Source organism: Hemicordylus capensis, chromosome 14, assembly GCF_027244095.1.
Source record: "Hemicordylus capensis ecotype Gifberg chromosome 14, rHemCap1.1.pri, whole genome shotgun sequence".
NCBI lineage: Eukaryota > Metazoa > Chordata > Lepidosauria > Squamata > Cordylidae > Hemicordylus > Hemicordylus capensis.
The window spans coordinates 4,657,522-4,673,849 of NC_069670.1; the positions used below are offsets into that span (position 1 = coordinate 4,657,522).

Consider the following 16,328-nt stretch of genomic DNA (forward strand, 5'->3'; position numbering starts at 1 on the left):
CCATTCGACAGCTGAGCAAGATTCATTTGATGAAAAGTGAGAAACAATTTGTATGAATGGGTCCATAATCTAGAGCAACCATTACAGAACATCAGAGCTCTGCAGGGAGAGTTCTATTTGGGGCAGCCTAGAATTGGATTCCTTCTCCGTCGACAACTGCGACTCGCTAGATTTCGGCTTCTAATGGAGGACAGGCATGAGAAAGACAGAGGACCCAGCAACACGAAACGAGCCAACTTTGATTTCATTGGATCCTGTCTTGAGGGGCATTGTTGAGGTTGACAACCCATGCTGAGTGGAAGACAACCTACACCAGGGCTTCCCATCTTAGGTTCCTCCAGATATTGCTGAACTACAACTCCCAGCCACAACGTATCCCACTGACCAGGGATGTGCAAACCGGTTCGGAACCGAATCGGTTCGATTTCGAGCCGGTTCAGTACCGAACCGGTTTGCACATCCCTAGTCAACGTTCGATTCAGTTTGAGGGCTCGATATCAAGCTGCACCCCTTGACCTGTTTGGGGGGGTTCTAATTTTTTTTTTTTTAGTTAACTTACCTACTCTGGAGGACGCTGCTGCAACGGGTCTCTGGAAGCTCCCCCTCCCCCTGCCGGCCTCCATTACAGCCCCAAATCGCCTGGTTCGGGCAGTCTTTGGCCCGTTCCGGGCCTGTCCTCCATCGCGGCAGCCAGTTTGGAGGCCGCTGCACATGCCCAATGGGCCTCTGCGCGGCCGGGTCAATTTAAAAAAATAATAATTTCGTGAACCGGCCCAGTTCGGTGCAAAACCAAACTGGCCCGAACCGGACTCGAACCGAACGGGGCCAACCGGTTTGGTGCACCCCCCCTACCACTGACCGACACGGTGAGAAAACATGAAGACAACAGAGGACCAGGACATGCCACTTACCTTGAAGGCCCCAGTTTTGAGGAAAGATCAACGGCAGGAGATCTGGGGAGGAAGAGAGCGAGAGAGAGGGAGAGAGGCATTAGCATCTGTGCAGGGGAGGAAAAAGGAGCTGCTTCCTGCCCCATAGCAGGCCCCTGCAACGCCCCTCCTCCCTCACGAATATGCCAGGTGCTGAACGGCAGCGGCCTTACATGAAGGGTTCAGGTTCAACTAGAACTCCCTGAGTTCTCCAGAAGGGCTTACGAGTGTACGAAGCAAGCAGTGCACCCTCCAGAACCCGAGCACTCGAGGCACAACTCCTCTGGGCCGAGAGATCCCAAACCTGCGCTCTTGCTTACGTCGGAAGCTGCCTTCTGCCGAGTCCGAGCCTTGGTCCATCTAGCTCAGGACTGTCTACACAGACTGGCAGCGGCTTCTATTGGGCTGCAGGCAGGAGTCTCTCTCCGCTCTCGCTTGGAGATGCTGCCAGCTTGGGACCTTCTGCACGCAAGCATGAGAGCTGAGAGGGGAATAGCTTACGGTGCTCCCCTGTGGTCTCCCATTCAAACGCAAACCAGGGTGGACCCTGCTTAGCAACGGGGACAAGTCATGCTTGCTACTGCAAACATTTTCTCCTGCTCAAAAGGCATCAATGTGGCCTTGTAGGATCAGTGCAAGCTGCTGGTGCCACAGCCCTTGAAAGTCAAGGGAGCCAGCGTGGTGTCGTGGTTAGAGCACTGGACTAGGACCGGGGAGACCCGAATTCAAATCCCCCTTCAGCCATGAGACTTGCTGGGTGACTCTGGGCCAGTCACTTCTCTCTCAGCCTAGCCTACTTCACAGGGTTGTTGTGAGGAGAAACTCAAGAATGTAGTACTCTGGGCTCCTTGGAGGAAGAGCGGGATATAAATGTAGATAAACAAACAAATAAACAAACAGTCAGACAGACAAGGTCATAGCAGCCAACAGGCCCCCAGGGAATCTGCACCCATTCTGGTCGAACACCACAGTGTCCCTGACAAGAGTCAGCATTGCAGATGGCCAAGGACCACCACTGAGGTAGGCGGCATGGAGCTGGTCCAATCCATCCTGTGCAGCAACGGATACGACAAATATATTTATATACTGCTTTTCAACCAAAGCTCCCAAAGCAGTTTACAGAGATATAAACAAACCAAAGGGCTCACAATCTTTAAAAAAACAACACACAACCTAAGACAGACACGGCAGCAGCCGCTGGAGGGATGCTGTGCTGGCAATGTATGGGACCAGTTGCTCCTGCGGCCCCCCCCCACTCAATAAAGAGAATCACCACTTTTACAGGTGCCGCTCACCTTTTAAAAGGTGCTGGGAGTTGTAGTTCAGCAACATCTGGGAAGCACCCAGATTTGGAGCCATTGACTAGGGATATGTGAACCGGTTCAGAATCGAACCGGTTCAGAATCGAACCGATCTGGTTCGATGGCTTGATATTGAGCTGCACCCTGCAACCTGTTTTTTGGGGTGGGTTTCTCCGTGGTTTTTTAAAAATTAACTTAATCCCTCTGGGGTAAGTTAGCAGGAGTCAATTGCTGCAAGTCAAGGAGCGGGTAGTACCAACTGCATCTCAACTATCTTTTGGAGGAGAAAGAATACAGGAAAGGAAGACAGACAGACATGGTAGCCCGATTCAGAAGCCACTTCAAACCATGGCTGGGAGAACTAACCAGAGTTTAGGGTTCAAACTCATGGCTCGAGCATCCACACTATCAAGAAACAACAAGACCCCACCCACCCCAACCAACTAAACACAAACCATGTGATGCAAATCAAGCAACAACTCAATCCAGCAGATCTATAATTGGATCGAGGCAATCCAAGACAAGAACTTGGTGTTTTGAGTGAATATTCCAAGATCATTTGGAGCAGGTGGGTTCGTGTTACTTTCTGAAGAATTTCCACTTGACAAATTGAAATCAAATCTGAAATCAAAAACTGATTCTGGAATCAAAACTGAAATTGCACTTGAAAAAGGCCGACATCGGAATGGAGGTCACCGCCGTGCAGGGTGGATTTGATTTAAATCAAATGTCAGCAAGACTAGATTTAAATCATAGTTTTTTTACATAAAGACTCGTTCTTTCTGGCATAATCCTAATATTTACAATATAATCTTAATATTTACAATACCGCCCCCTTAGCTAAGCAGGTTCCACCCTGGTTGCATATGAATGGGAAACTAGACTAGAAGTGTGAGCACTGCAAGATCTTCCCCCTTAGGGGATAGAGCTGCTCTGGGAAGAGCAGAAGGTTCCAATTTCTCTCCCTGGCAGCATCTCCCAGATAGGGTGCTGAGAGATTCCTGGCTGCAGCCTTGGAGAAGTCACTGCCAGTCTGTGAAGACAATACTGAGCTAGATGGACCAAGGGTCTGACTCAGTATATGGCAGCCTGCTATGTTCTTAATAAAGAGAGTCACAATTAAAAATGGGCCTCTTTGCTCAATTTGCCTGGTTTACGGCCGTCATCAGCCAAGCCACTGGGTATCCAGAGCTGAAATTAAAAAGAAAACTCCACACCAAGGACGGCCAAGCAAAGAGACGTCAGACACATTTGTGTCTTTCCCCCCCTATTTGGCATCATTGATGTGGCTTCCGTTAGTCGAGGGGAGGGCCCGCCTCGCTCGCTTCTGAGACCTTGGCAGGCCCACACATTTTTCCAGTGCAGCCTCACAACAGTGAGGGCGAGAAACCTGCCAAGTGCCAGAATCACTTGGCAGACCGACCACCCTCCAGAGCACCCGTTTAAAGATCTTTAACACCGTGTGCCGTACCGTGCGGCTGCGATGATCAAATCAAGGCTTCACAAATCCCAGTTGCCCGGGCACCGAGAACTTAACTGCGGCACCCAGAATATTCAGAGAGGGAGTTATTTAATAAAATCTGTATTTGGCACAGGCAGCGCTTTTTCTGTTCTAAGTAGGTTACTTGTAAAACGGACAAAGAGGCCTATTTCACCTCCCTTCCTTCACAGTGTGCCTCCCTGGGGAGGAGAGCTGGTCTTGTGGTAGCAAGCACGCACTGTCCCCTTTGCTAAGCAGGGTCCACCCTGGTTTGCATTTGAATGGGAGACCACGGGTGAGCCCCCCAAGATTTCCTCCTTAGGGGATGGGGCCGCAATTCAGTGGGAAAGCATCTGTCTGCTTGCATGCAGATGGTTCCTAGTTCCCTCCCTGGCAGCATCTCCAAGATAGGGCTGCGAGAGACTCCTGCCTGCAACCTTGGCGAAGCCCCTGCCAGCCTGGGTAGACAATACTGAGCTAGACAGACCAATGGTCTGACTCAGTATATGGCGGCTTCCTATGTTGCTGCCAAGGCCGGTGATTCTGTCAAGCATCAAATCATTTGGCTCCTAAATTTCTGGTCTGGCTTCTAGATTCAAATACAACTGGCCATGGTGTGTATTAAGAATATTATTACTTTTCAGTTCTTAAAAAAAGGGGTGGGGGGAGGAAAAAGAGTTCCCAAAGCATTTACACAGAAAAAGGAGTTAGATCATTTCCCGGTTGAAAGAGGCCTCATAATCTAAGCAGCACCATAAATTAGCATAGGCGGAGGCAATACTTCAGACTGCAAGTATCCAAGGAGCTCAGGGGGCTGCCACTTTTAGGAGCCCTCAGCACCCTCAGCGCAGGATGAAAAAACCTGGCAAAAATTTGGGATCAAAGGTATTTGGGGAGAGTTGCTCTTGGGGAATGAATTGGAGAGCCAGGAAGGTGATCGGAAGGTGATCAGGTTCATTCATTGAGAGCCAGCGTGGTGTATTGGTTAGAGTGCTGGACTAGGACCAGGGAGACCCGAGTTCAAATCCCCATTCAGCCACATGAGACTTGCTGGGTGACTCTGGGCCAGTCACTTCTCTCTCAGCCTCACCTGCTTCACAGGGTTGTTGTGAAAGAGAAACTTAAGTATGTAGTACACCACTCTGGGCTCCTGGGAGGAAGAGTGGGATATAAATGTAAAATAAATAATAAATAAATAAATAAATAAATAAATAAATAAATAATAATAGCCAATTACAGAAAGCAGCTTTATTGGGAACAGCCTATATACTGCAACGATATCTATAACAACAGCAACAACATTGACAATAAAATCCAGCCATCCCAGGTCCTTGGGAAGGACTCGATGCCCGGATAAAACAAACCAGTCAATAACACCTGTCTGACCGTGTAAATAACTAATAATAATATTTATTTTATTTACATAAAATAAAATATGTTTATTTGATGTTTATTTACATCAAGTCAAATCAACCATCTGCTGTACATGGACGATCTGAAGTTGTATGGAAAGTCCCAGTCAGAAATCGAATCACTGCTAAACACTGTCCGTATATTCAGTAGCGATATAGCAACGGAGTTTGGACTAGACAAGTGGGCTGCTTTAATAAAGAACAGAGGGAAAATAAGAAAAACAGAAGGAATAGAACTGCCCAATGGAAGTTCAAGAACCTGGAAGAGAAAGAACATTACAAATACAAATGTCTGCCGTGCATTCACAGAGGGCCCCAAAGGCCCCGAACCGGGCCGAACCGGCCTGCAGAAGACTCCCTTGTGGTCGCAGGAGCTCCCCGCAAGGCCGCCAACACCTTCGGCGGCGGTAAGTCCACCTTTTGAAAAAAAACAAATTTTAACATTGACGGCCCCCGCGATCCGAGCCCGAACCGGCCCAGGAGGTTCGGCTCGATCTCGAGCCGATATCAATGTTATCAATCCCCAAGCAGGCCCGATTCAGCTCAGTTCGAGCTTGAGGCAGCTCACACATCCCTACCCCAGAGAGCGGATCGGATCGCCTGTGGGCCCCAAGAGCGGCACCCTCCTCCGTGCTCGTTTATTAACCAGGGGGGCGGTGTTACAGAAGGGACTGGATATTACGTGGGCCTCTGGTGTGTGGGGAGGGAGGGGAAACAGAAGCCGAAACGGCGCATGTGAAATAACGCCACGAACAGGGGGAAAAAGATCAAAAAGCTGGACCGCTTTGCTCAAGGCTGTGGTTACGCTGCGATTCTATGGGAGCGTAGCACACGCTCTGGTGGTGGGAAATCGGAGCTGAATTTGGCTTCCTGAGAGACCCGGCTTTCATTTAATCATTTTGTGGAAAGTGTGCAGCATACTAGCCCTGATGGCTTGCATGCAAGCAGGGGTCTCACTTGCAGAAATCTCAGAAACCAGAGGCGGGAGACTGAGGCAGATTCCCAGTGGGCAAAGGGTCGGCTTCAACAGGTCCTCCCCCCCATCACTAACAAAATCCGAATAACCGATGCAAAGCAGTAAAACTGGGGAGACGATCCACAATAGGAGAAATCACTCATTTTTGCATAGGGTGGTTTTTTATTTCGCCCAGTTACAACCTTTCCTGGTATGAAGCTCGAAGAACCGTGGCACAGTGTCTTCTCTTCTTAAAGCATGCACTGCCCCATAGGAACACTGCAAGCTGCCTTATACTGAGTCAGACCCTCTATCTGTCTAGCTCAGGGTTGTCTGCACGGACTGGCAGCAGCAACCCAAGGTTCCAGGCAGAGGTCTTCCTGAGCCCTGTTCGGAGACGCCAGGGATTGAAACCAGGTAGAGTTGCCCCCCCCCCGGAATTCTGAGTTTCACCTGGATTTCAAGCATCTCACCCCAGATTCTTAGCCCACTCGGATTCGCCCAGATTTCAGCTTTCTTTCTTTCTTTCTCTCTTTCAAAAAAAGCTAAGTTCTAGCCCTTGAAGAAGCAGAGTTATGGAGCAAAATGTGCAGTCACTAATTCTGCTCAACTGCTGGACTTGAGAGGATAGTTGAGAGGATAGTTTGCTTTTGACGGGAATCACTACCTGCCTACCAGGCTGTGTATTGCACTGTTTAAGGACTTCCTGGGCTTTACGTTCCAAGCATGCCTACTTAGAAGTCAGCACTGCTGGGTTCAATCAGATCTTCTCTCAAATAAGTGTGTACAGAATTGCAGCCTTCATTAAGAAGCGGTGCTCTTTCTGTTGTTTTTGTTCGATGGCTGCTTCTCTCCTAAGCCCTCTGCCCGTGTCCCTGGAAAGGATCTGAGCGAAGCAAGGGGATTGGTGGTGGTGGCCAACACAAATAATGCTTGGATTGTGAGCTAGGCCTAAATTTGTGGCTACCTGCCATGGGGGTCAAAGGACTTAACATAAGAACAGCCCTGCGGGATCAGGCCCAAGGCCCATTGGATCCTCCTGTCCTCCATGAATTTAACCAAGCCCCTTTTAAAGCTAACCAGACTGAATGATATCTTTGCATCTGTCTTCATAGCATAGGATACTGACCATATACCCACTCCAGAATGGAGTTTAAGAGCATAAGAACAGCCCTGCTGGATTTGCATCTGTCTTCACAGCATAGGATACCGACCATATACCCACTCCAGAATGGAGTTTAAGAGCATAAGAACAGCCCTGCTGGATTTGCATCTGTCTTCACAGCATAGGATACTGACCATATACCCACTCCAAAACTGAGTTTAAGAGCAGAAGAACAGCCCTGCTGGATCAGGCCCAAGGCCCATCTAGTCCAGCATCCTGTTTCACACAGTGGCTCACCAGATGCCTCTGGGGAACCCACAAGCAAGAGATGAAGGCGTGCCCTCTCTCCTGCTGTTACTCCATCAGAGTTACCCTCTCAGAGTGGGGCTTGTGCTGTTACCCTATCGCCTGGTCTGGTCAACGCTCAACCTGGCCCTAGATCAACCTAGATATTAGGGGTATTCGTATTGCAGCTGGGGATTCTGGGAGTTGTAGTCAACAATAAAGTAAAGTTGTGCCGTGTTGAGTCGGTTTCGACTCGTGGCAACCACAGAGCCCGGTGGTTGTCTTTGGTAGGATACAGGAGGGGTTGACCATTGCCATCTCCCGTGCAGTGTGAGATGATGCCTTTCAGCATCTTCCTATATCGCTGCTGCCTGATACAGGTGTTTCCCAGTCTGGGAAACATACCAGCAAGGATTCGAACCAGCAGCCTCTTGCTCCCTAGGCAAGTTCCTTCCCCGCTGCGCCATTAGAAGGTTTGTGATCAGCAAGAGCATGGCTCAGTTTCTAGGCGCCATGGTTCCTCGAAGCCTGGGAAAGCAATTCACGCAGTTGACAGCATGGATTCCTGCCAGAGCGACTGTGCGCACGAGGAAGGCGTCTGTTTCTGCTGCTATGCACCAACACAGCCTCAATAAGGGACAACAGTGAAACATGCCTCAAAGCTTTCACGCAATGGAGAACCTGAGGCCCCACAGAAGGGAGTTTCAAGCACAGAAGTTCAAATCAGACCCCGAAAGAGGAAGTTCGACCGAGACATACTTCCAACTTTTCAAATGTTGAAAAAGCCATCTCTTCCCCAAAGCTTGCACAGATGGGGGACAGCGCTTGGGTTTTTCCTGCCCATCTCGGGGACCAAGGAGGCAGATGAGAGACCCCATAAGTAATGAATCCTATGAGGATTCATTATACGCCTTCATTTCTTCTGTTCATTTTGACTATCATTGGACAGTGTCAACTGGCATGTGTCAACTACAACCTGACACCAACACCGACACACACACACACACGTACTCAGTTTATCTTTTAGGTATTTTTGAAATGTTTAGATTCTTTGGTGTCTTCATTACACACCTTCATTTCTTCTGTTAATTTTGACCCCACTGCTTTGCAGGTGGGGGTGGGGAATTAGTGGCATCCCATGCCCACAACTACCCCACAAGCCACTTGGTACTCCGTTTATATTTTATGAATTTTTGAGGTGTTTAGACTCTTTGGTGGGTAATGAATCCTCATAGGGATTCATTATGAGGAAAGGTTATTAGACACCAGAGAGCCTAAACACTTGGGGGAAAATCCTAGAACATAAACTGAGTAGTACAAGCAACAACTGGTCTGCTTAACTTCTCCTGACTCAAGAGTGCAATAATACCACTGAGCCACTAATTCTGCATTTTTGCCAACCTTCACCAGCTCAGGTCTCTTGGGGACAATTCCCCCGTGGCAACCCATCTCTCCTCCAGCCGCTGTCTAGCGCTTCCGCGTTTCATCACAAGCACTCACACATACCCCCAAAACAAACAAACCACCTGTATTTTTTTTATTTTTAATAAAAGCTGGGAATCTGGGGGAATTAATAGGAGGGATCCGAATCTTGAATCGAACCAGGGATCCGAATCTCGAATCGAACCGATCCGGAGATTAACGGTTTAATCTTTTATTGGCTGTTTTTATCGTTTGTAAACCGCCCAGAGATCTGGCGTTTCGGGCGGCATAGAAATGTATTAAATAAATATTACAGAACAGGATCAGTTACTACTCTGGACCCTGAAATGCCTGGACGCGCTGTGCCTGACGGAGGACAGCTAAGGTCAATTGCAGGCGGTCTGCTAAGGTTCTGCTCTGTGCTCCATCAGCCCAGGAGGATAGCTTGGTGGGCAGGGACTTTTTCTGTCGCCCCTCGATTGCCGAATGCCCGCGAGAGGCGTGCCCGTACCTAGTTTTCTTCTGAAAAGGGAGGAGGTGTGCCTGTTCCTGTGGGCCTTTGGGTGGCCTGGCTGCGAGATGGTGAACCCCGAAGCAAGGACGAGCCGTTGAGACGGCTGTTGACACCTTGCAGCGTCACTTGGTTCTGCTTAAAATAGACCCCGGCCCCAAGGCGCTTACAATCGCAATGCCAGGTGTATGGGAGACGGCAAAGGAAAGGGAGCAGCTGTGGCAGGCCTCATGGGGCCCAGCTGGGTGGAGAAGCAGGTTGCAAATAAAGGGTTCGAGAGGTTGCCAGACTGGTTGCCCTGTTTCTGCTTTGGGCAGAGCAGATGCCCTTCTGGTCGATCGAGTCTAGTACCATCTACTGCCTCACCTCAAGCTCATCAAACCCAGGACCGCTGAACTCTGGCCCTTCTGCAGATGTTGGCCTACAGTTCCCATAATCCCTGGCTACTGACTGCTCGTGGCTCGGGAATTATGGGCCTTGTCATCCAGAAACAGCTGGGCAGCCCAAGTCAAGAAGGCCTGGTGTAGACGTACGGAGCTAGAGGCTGTGGAACATAGGCAGCTGCTTCCTGCGGAGTCAGACCCCTAGTCCATCGAGCTCAGCATTGTCAACCCAGACTGGCAGTGGCTTCTCCAAGGTTGCAGGCTCTCTCAGCCCTATCTTGGAGATGCTGCCATGGAGGGAAGTCGGAACCTTCTGCAGGCAAATGCTTACTTACATTTACGTTTATATCCCGCTCTTCCTCCGAGGAGCTCAGCGCAATGTACACAGCTATCTCGATCCTCACAACAACCCTGTGAGGTAGGTTAGGCGGAAAGAAACGTGACTGGCCCAGAGTCACCCCATGGGTTTCATGGCTGAACGGGGATTCGAACTCGGGGGAAATGTCTTACAGCACTCATGCATGTCGTCTCCCTTTCAAATGCAAACCAGGGTGGACCCTGCTTAGCCAAGGGGACAATGCATGCTTGTGACCACAAGCAACAGCTGGAGAGCTGTTCTAGGGCCTCCAGCAGAGGGACCTTTTCATCGGAGCATAGGAAGCTGCCATATACCGAGTCAGACCATTGGTCCATCTCGCTCAGGATTGCCTACACTGGCTGGCAGCAGCTTCTCTGAGGTTGCAGGCAGGAATCTCTCCCAGCCCTACCTGGAGATGCTGCCAGGGAGGGAAGCGGGGACCTTCTGCTTGCTAACAAGATGCTCTGCTCCTTCGTTACAGCCCTATCCCCTCGCTGGAACATGGAGCTGTCTCTTCCGTCCCTCCCTTGCCTCCAGCCAGGAAGGCTTGCCAACGAATCCCAGACCAAATGTCTCTGTGTGCGCTCAGAGGCTGTCTGGGTTAGTGACCTGTCAAACAGGGATTCCCAGAAGTTGCTGACTACAACTCCCAGAATCCCCAGCGGCAGTGGCTTTTGCCTGAGGATGCTGGGAGTCGAGATCAACAACATCTGGGAACCCCAGTTAGAGGGAACAGTAGCAGGCAAGCTTGGCTTTCCAGCTGTTGCCTGTGGTAGCAGGCATGAATTGCCCCCTTTGCTAAGCAGGGTCTGCCCTGGTTTGCATTTGAATGGGAGACCACATGGGAACACTAAGATCTTCCCCTTCCGGGAGGGGGCTGCTCTGGGAAGAGCATCTGCCTGCTTGTATGCAGAAGGTTCCAAGTTCCCTCCCTGGCAGCATCTCCAAGAGAGGGCTGAGAGAGACTCCTGCCTGCAACCTTGGAGAAGCCGCTGCCAGTCTGTGAAGACAATACGGAGCTAGTTGGACCAAGGGTCTGACTCAGTATATGGCAGTTTCCGATGTCCTTGTATCGGGGATTAAAAGGGCATGAATGCTTTTTCTCTGCTCCATGCAACGCCCGTCTCCAAGTCTGGTGATTTTGTCTCGTGTCCACTGCCTGGTTCTAAAGTTTTTTACTGGCTCCTAGATCCAAATTTTAAAAAAATTCGAGGCCTGCACCCCCCACTCTACCCCCAAGGCACTCACAGAGGGCATCTTAGGAGAAATAGCAGGCATTCTGCTAAGGTGATGCTGTCTGTTCCGTCAGCCCAAGCAAGCATGAGGTTGCCGGTTCGAATTCCTGCTGGTATGTTTCCCACACTATGGGAAAAACCTCTATCGGGCAGCAGCGATCTAGGAAGATGCTGAAAGGCATCCTCTCATACTGTGCGGGAGGAGGCAATGGCAAACCCCTCCTGTATTCTACCGAAGACAACCACAGGGCTCTGTGGGTGCCAGAAGTCGACACCGACTTGACAGCACACTTTACCATCAAACAAAGTTCACAAAGCGGTTTACAAAGAAAAATACACAAATAAAATGGTCCCCTGTCCCCAAAGGGCTCACAATCTTAAAAGAAACATCAGGCAGAGACCAGCAACAGCCACTGCAGGGATGCTGTGCTGGGGCCGGATAGGGCCAGTTGCTCTCCCCCTGCTAAAGGTAAGAGAATCAGCACTTCAGAAGGTGTCTCTTTGCTCAGTTAGCAGGGGTTAACGCTTCTCCCTGTCTTCCCCAACTCATCAACATCTCAGCTCTGAGCCAAGGTCGATGGGTCCAAATCGTTGGATCCTTTCCTAGCTGAATCAGGTTAGAAATTTATAGGTATGCATTTGTTCTTGTCATCATAGATACAAGCCAGGGAGGGGGCAGAGGAGAACCTCTTGAACAGCCGATTCTGCTACACATTGTATTTTGTGGGCTGGGTGGAGATTTTAATTTCATGATAAAATACATTAACACACTATTTTTAAAATATATTAATATGAAATAATATTGTGTATTATAATGTGAAATATTTAAATTTAATATTATGAGATCATATATTTGCTTTAGATTTCTGGGAGCCGGAGTAAGCAGCACAACTATACTTAAACCAAAACACAAACGTCTTTTTAAAAAAGCCGTACACCGCCCAGAGCCTCTGGATGGGGCGATTTATAAATGTAATAAATAAATAAATAAGCGTTGCTACCAGGGCTGCAGAAATCCACTAGTCTACTAGTCTGACGAGTGAAAAATGATGCCTGACGAGTAAAAAAAAAGTCCTGATGAGGGATGTATCAACATAGCCTTACGAACTATCCGACAAGTAAAATATTTTGTCTTGCTGATAAACTGAGTCAACGTTTCCTCACCCCTGGTTACCAGGAATATCTGAAATGCAGCCACTGTTTACACAAACGTGACTTTCTCTCTCTCTCACACACACACACACACAAAGATCTTACAAACTCGAGCAAATGCTTTTCAGTGTCTTAACACTGAAACATGTTTGCTCGAGTTGGTAAGACCTTTGTGTTTGTTTTATGTACATGTTAAGAGGGGTCTTAAATCTTGTCTGGAGTAAGAGAGTATGTGTATACCCTCACCACTATGTCGTCTTATTTAGAGTTAATACACACACGCCCTGTTCACACATGATTATTTATTTATTCGATTTCTATACCGCCTTTCCAAAAATGCATGCACACTCTGTGTATAAAGCATGCACATACAGATCTTTATACACGTTAAGTTCAACACACATTCTTCCTATCTGGACTTAGCATCCCCAGTTCACTTTTTAAACGAACCGTCATTCACACAAACACATATACCGACACCTGTACAACGTAATGTCTGAATGAGGCTACACACACCCCAGATTCTGGAGACAAGTTTATATCCTCTCCTGCTCAAGTAGTTGCAGGAGTCATTAAGACTGCCAGCATTAAATGCAGCTGGGAAAAGGACACACACTTCTTCCAAATAAATTACATATGAACATAGGAAACTGCCATATACTGAGTCAGACCATTGGTCTGTCGAGCTCAGGATTGTCTTCACAGACTGGCAGCGGCTTCTCCAAGGTTGCAGTCAGGAATCTCGCTCAACCATATCTTGGAGATGATGCCAGGGAGGGAACTTGGAACCTAGATGCTCTTCCCAGAGCGTCTTTCCATCCCCCAAGGGGAAGATCTTACAGTGCTCACACATCAAGTCTCCCATTCATATGCAACCAGGACAGACCTTGCTTAGCTAAGCGGACAAGTCATGCTTGCTGCCACAAGACCAGTTCTCTCTATTACTGCATAGCAGTCTCCTAAAATCCACTTTTTCCATTTGCTTCTGCCAAAATCTATCATCACTCACATCGGTACCATAGCTTTTTATCAAGCTATTCAAAACAACAGCAATCAAATCAGGACTTGAAAAAGCCCAGGCGCCCGGGAGCCATGGTGCTAAGGCTAGAATATTCAGAGGCACTTAATCAAATCTGGATTTGTCCCAGGCAGCTCCGTTTGGGGACAAAGAGAAGCCCATTCTCCCGATCCCACAATGTCTGCCTCCAAGTCTGATAGGGAGGAGAGCTGGTCTTGTAGGAAAGTAAAGTGTGCCGTCAAGTCGATTTCGATTCCCTGCGCTCACAGAGGCCTGTGGTTTTCTTTGGTAGAATACAGGAGGGGTTTACCATTGCCTCCTCCCATGCAGTATGAGATGATACCTTTCAGCAAGCATGAATTGCCCCTTTGCTAAGCAGGGTCTGCCCTGGTTTGCATTTGAATGGGAGACTACATGCGTGAGCACCGTAAAAGATTCCCCTTAGGGGATACGGCCGCTCTGGGGAGAGCACCTGCCTGCTTGCATGCAGAAGGTTCCAAGTTCCTTCCCTGGCAGCATCTTCAAGATAGGGCTGAGAGAGACACCTGCCTGCAACTCTGGAGAAGCCGCTGCCAGTCTGTGAAGACAATACTGAGTGAGATAGACCAATGGTCTGACTCAGGATATGGCAGCTTCCTATGTTCTGAAATTTGTCCTGTCCATGCTCTGGCTTCTAGATTTAAAAAAAAAAAAAAAAGGCCAAGGGCCCTAACAGATACAAGACACAATGCGGGGAGCGGAGGGGGGGAATATTCTTCCCACAATCAGCTACCAGAATTCATTGCCACAGTTACATTACACTTCTTGTTTTTGTTAGAGCCCATAAACTAACAGGTTTGCTTTGCTCATTGTTTACCTTGTAAGATCAAATACGAATGAATACGAATCTAATAAAGTTATAATTGCAACAACAACAAAAGACAGTGGCAAAAAAGCCACTACCAGGCACGACTGCAGAGCAATGAGCCTCCATGTTCAGCAACAGTGTACCAGGCTGCTGAAACTTTTGGGATCCTTCACCCTCCCACTCCTACTCGCCTCCACCATCAGCAACTAGCCATACTTCATGCCTGGAAAGAGAGGCCGGGTCCTCCCACACTCACTCAAGCGGTAGGCTTGTCCAGTGGCCGGGAGGAGCACTTCGCACGTGCTCCAGAACACTCCCTCCTTGATTATTACTTACAGCATACAGCTACAGAGCAAGCCTCGTGCCCACTGTGGGATCAGGCCCACAGTTCAAGCTGGGGGCAAGTGGCAGCAACTCAAAGCCGCCTGGGAGGAAACTTGATGCAAGAACCTGGGAAAGCGTCCAAGCAGCTTCTCAGCTGGGAGGTAGCAAACTTTCCATTGGGTTGATAACAGAAGGGGTCTCCCTATTGCAGGGTTTTCTTAACCCCGGGCCCCCAGATGTTGCTGGACTACAACTCCCACCATCCTCGGCCACAAAGGCCACGCCTGGGGGTGACGGGAGTTGTAATCCCACAACATCTGGGGGCCCAAGATTAAGAATACCCTGCCCTATTGCTCTCCCCTTCTCCCAGCTACCCACATTTCAGCAGGGACACATCTCCTTCTTCTGGCAAGGTCTTGCCCAAGCTGAGTAGCCCAACCAGGAGTCTGGAGTCGTCGTCCCCCCCCCCCCCCGCCAGCCAGGGCTGCTCAACTTTCGCCCTCTCGCAGATGTTGGCCTACAACTCCCATGATCCCTGGCTATGAGCCACTGTGGCTGGGGATTATGGGAAGTGTAGTCCAAAAGGAACAGCTGGAGGGCCCCAAGGGGTGCAGCCCAGCACGGAGTCCTACCCCTCAGCACCACTACTGGCACCGGACTACAACTCCTATCACCCTCTGTGGCTGGGGGATGAGAGGAGTGGTTGAATCTAACTCCGCCAGCTGTTGCGGGACTACAAGGACGCCCCCCCACCGTCCATGGGAGGCGAGCTCCTTCTCCGCCCGCCCCCCAAGCGGGATCACGTCCCTCCCCCCCCCAAGCGGCCCCCTCCTCTCCCCACTCCCACGACGGGACGGGACGGGGCTCCCCCTCTAGAGCACGGCGGGCGAGGCACTCACCGTCCATGGCTGCGGAAGAGAAGGCGGTCGGAAGCGAGGGCAGGGGCTCGCCCATGCTCGCGGAGGGAGCGGGAGGAAGCACCGGCGGCGGCGGCAGGGGGCGCACCCCGGAGGAGGAAGGCGGCAGCGCCGCCCGCTAAGGGCCAGCCGGGGAGCCTGCGATCCGTCCCGGGGCAGTGGGCGGAGGCTGCCCCCTCTACCTCCCGCGGGGGGCGGCGCGCCTCGCCTGCGTCCTCCGCGCCCGCACGTCGAGGCAGCAGCAGCGCCGCCCGTGATGGAACGCTCGCTCGCTCGCTCGCGCGCTCCAGTGTAGCAGCAGGCCCGAGGAAGCACCCCGCCCAGCTCGGCACGTGACCCGCCTGCTGGGAAGGCCCCGCCCCCTATGCAAATCGCAAAGGGGGAAGCGGGGCCGCGGATGACGCGGCGAGCAGCAAGCGGGCCAGATACTGAGTCCGACCCCTGGGCGTTCTATCTCAGGATGGCCTATACCCGGACTGGCAGCGGCTTCTTCGAGGTTGCAGGCAGGCGTCTCCCTCAGCCCTCTCTGGGAGACGCTGCCAGCAGGGAGGGAGCTTGGGGCCTTCTTCTGCATGCTCTTGACGACTACAAACCTTCTGGACTCCAACCCAGATGCTCTTCCCAGAGCGGCGCCGTCCCTGGAGAGGGATATATATGAGTGCAAATGCAAAGCAGGGCAGACCTTGCTAAGCAA

The 16,328-nt window shown here is 50.3% G+C and overlaps 1 protein-coding gene across 2 annotated transcripts in view; it reads right to left on the bottom strand.

Annotated features, from left to right (window-relative positions):
• RELA (RELA proto-oncogene, NF-kB subunit) overlaps window positions 1-16,328 on the bottom strand; it is a 33,784-nt gene that overhangs the window by 16,357 nt on the left and 1,099 nt on the right. Inside the window, exons 1-2 of one of the 2 annotated variants that reach the window (XM_053277886.1) lie at window positions 15,617-15,983; window positions 912-953 (exon numbers count right to left, since the gene is read on the bottom strand). In XM_053277886.1, the coding sequence (XP_053133861.1) occupies window positions 912-953; window positions 15,617-15,671 (97 nt within the window). In that variant the 5' untranslated portion in view covers window positions 15,672-15,983. Of the gene's footprint in view, window positions 1-911; window positions 954-15,616; window positions 15,984-16,328 lie in introns of those variants that run through there. The other variant, XM_053277887.1, reaches the window with a different exon arrangement.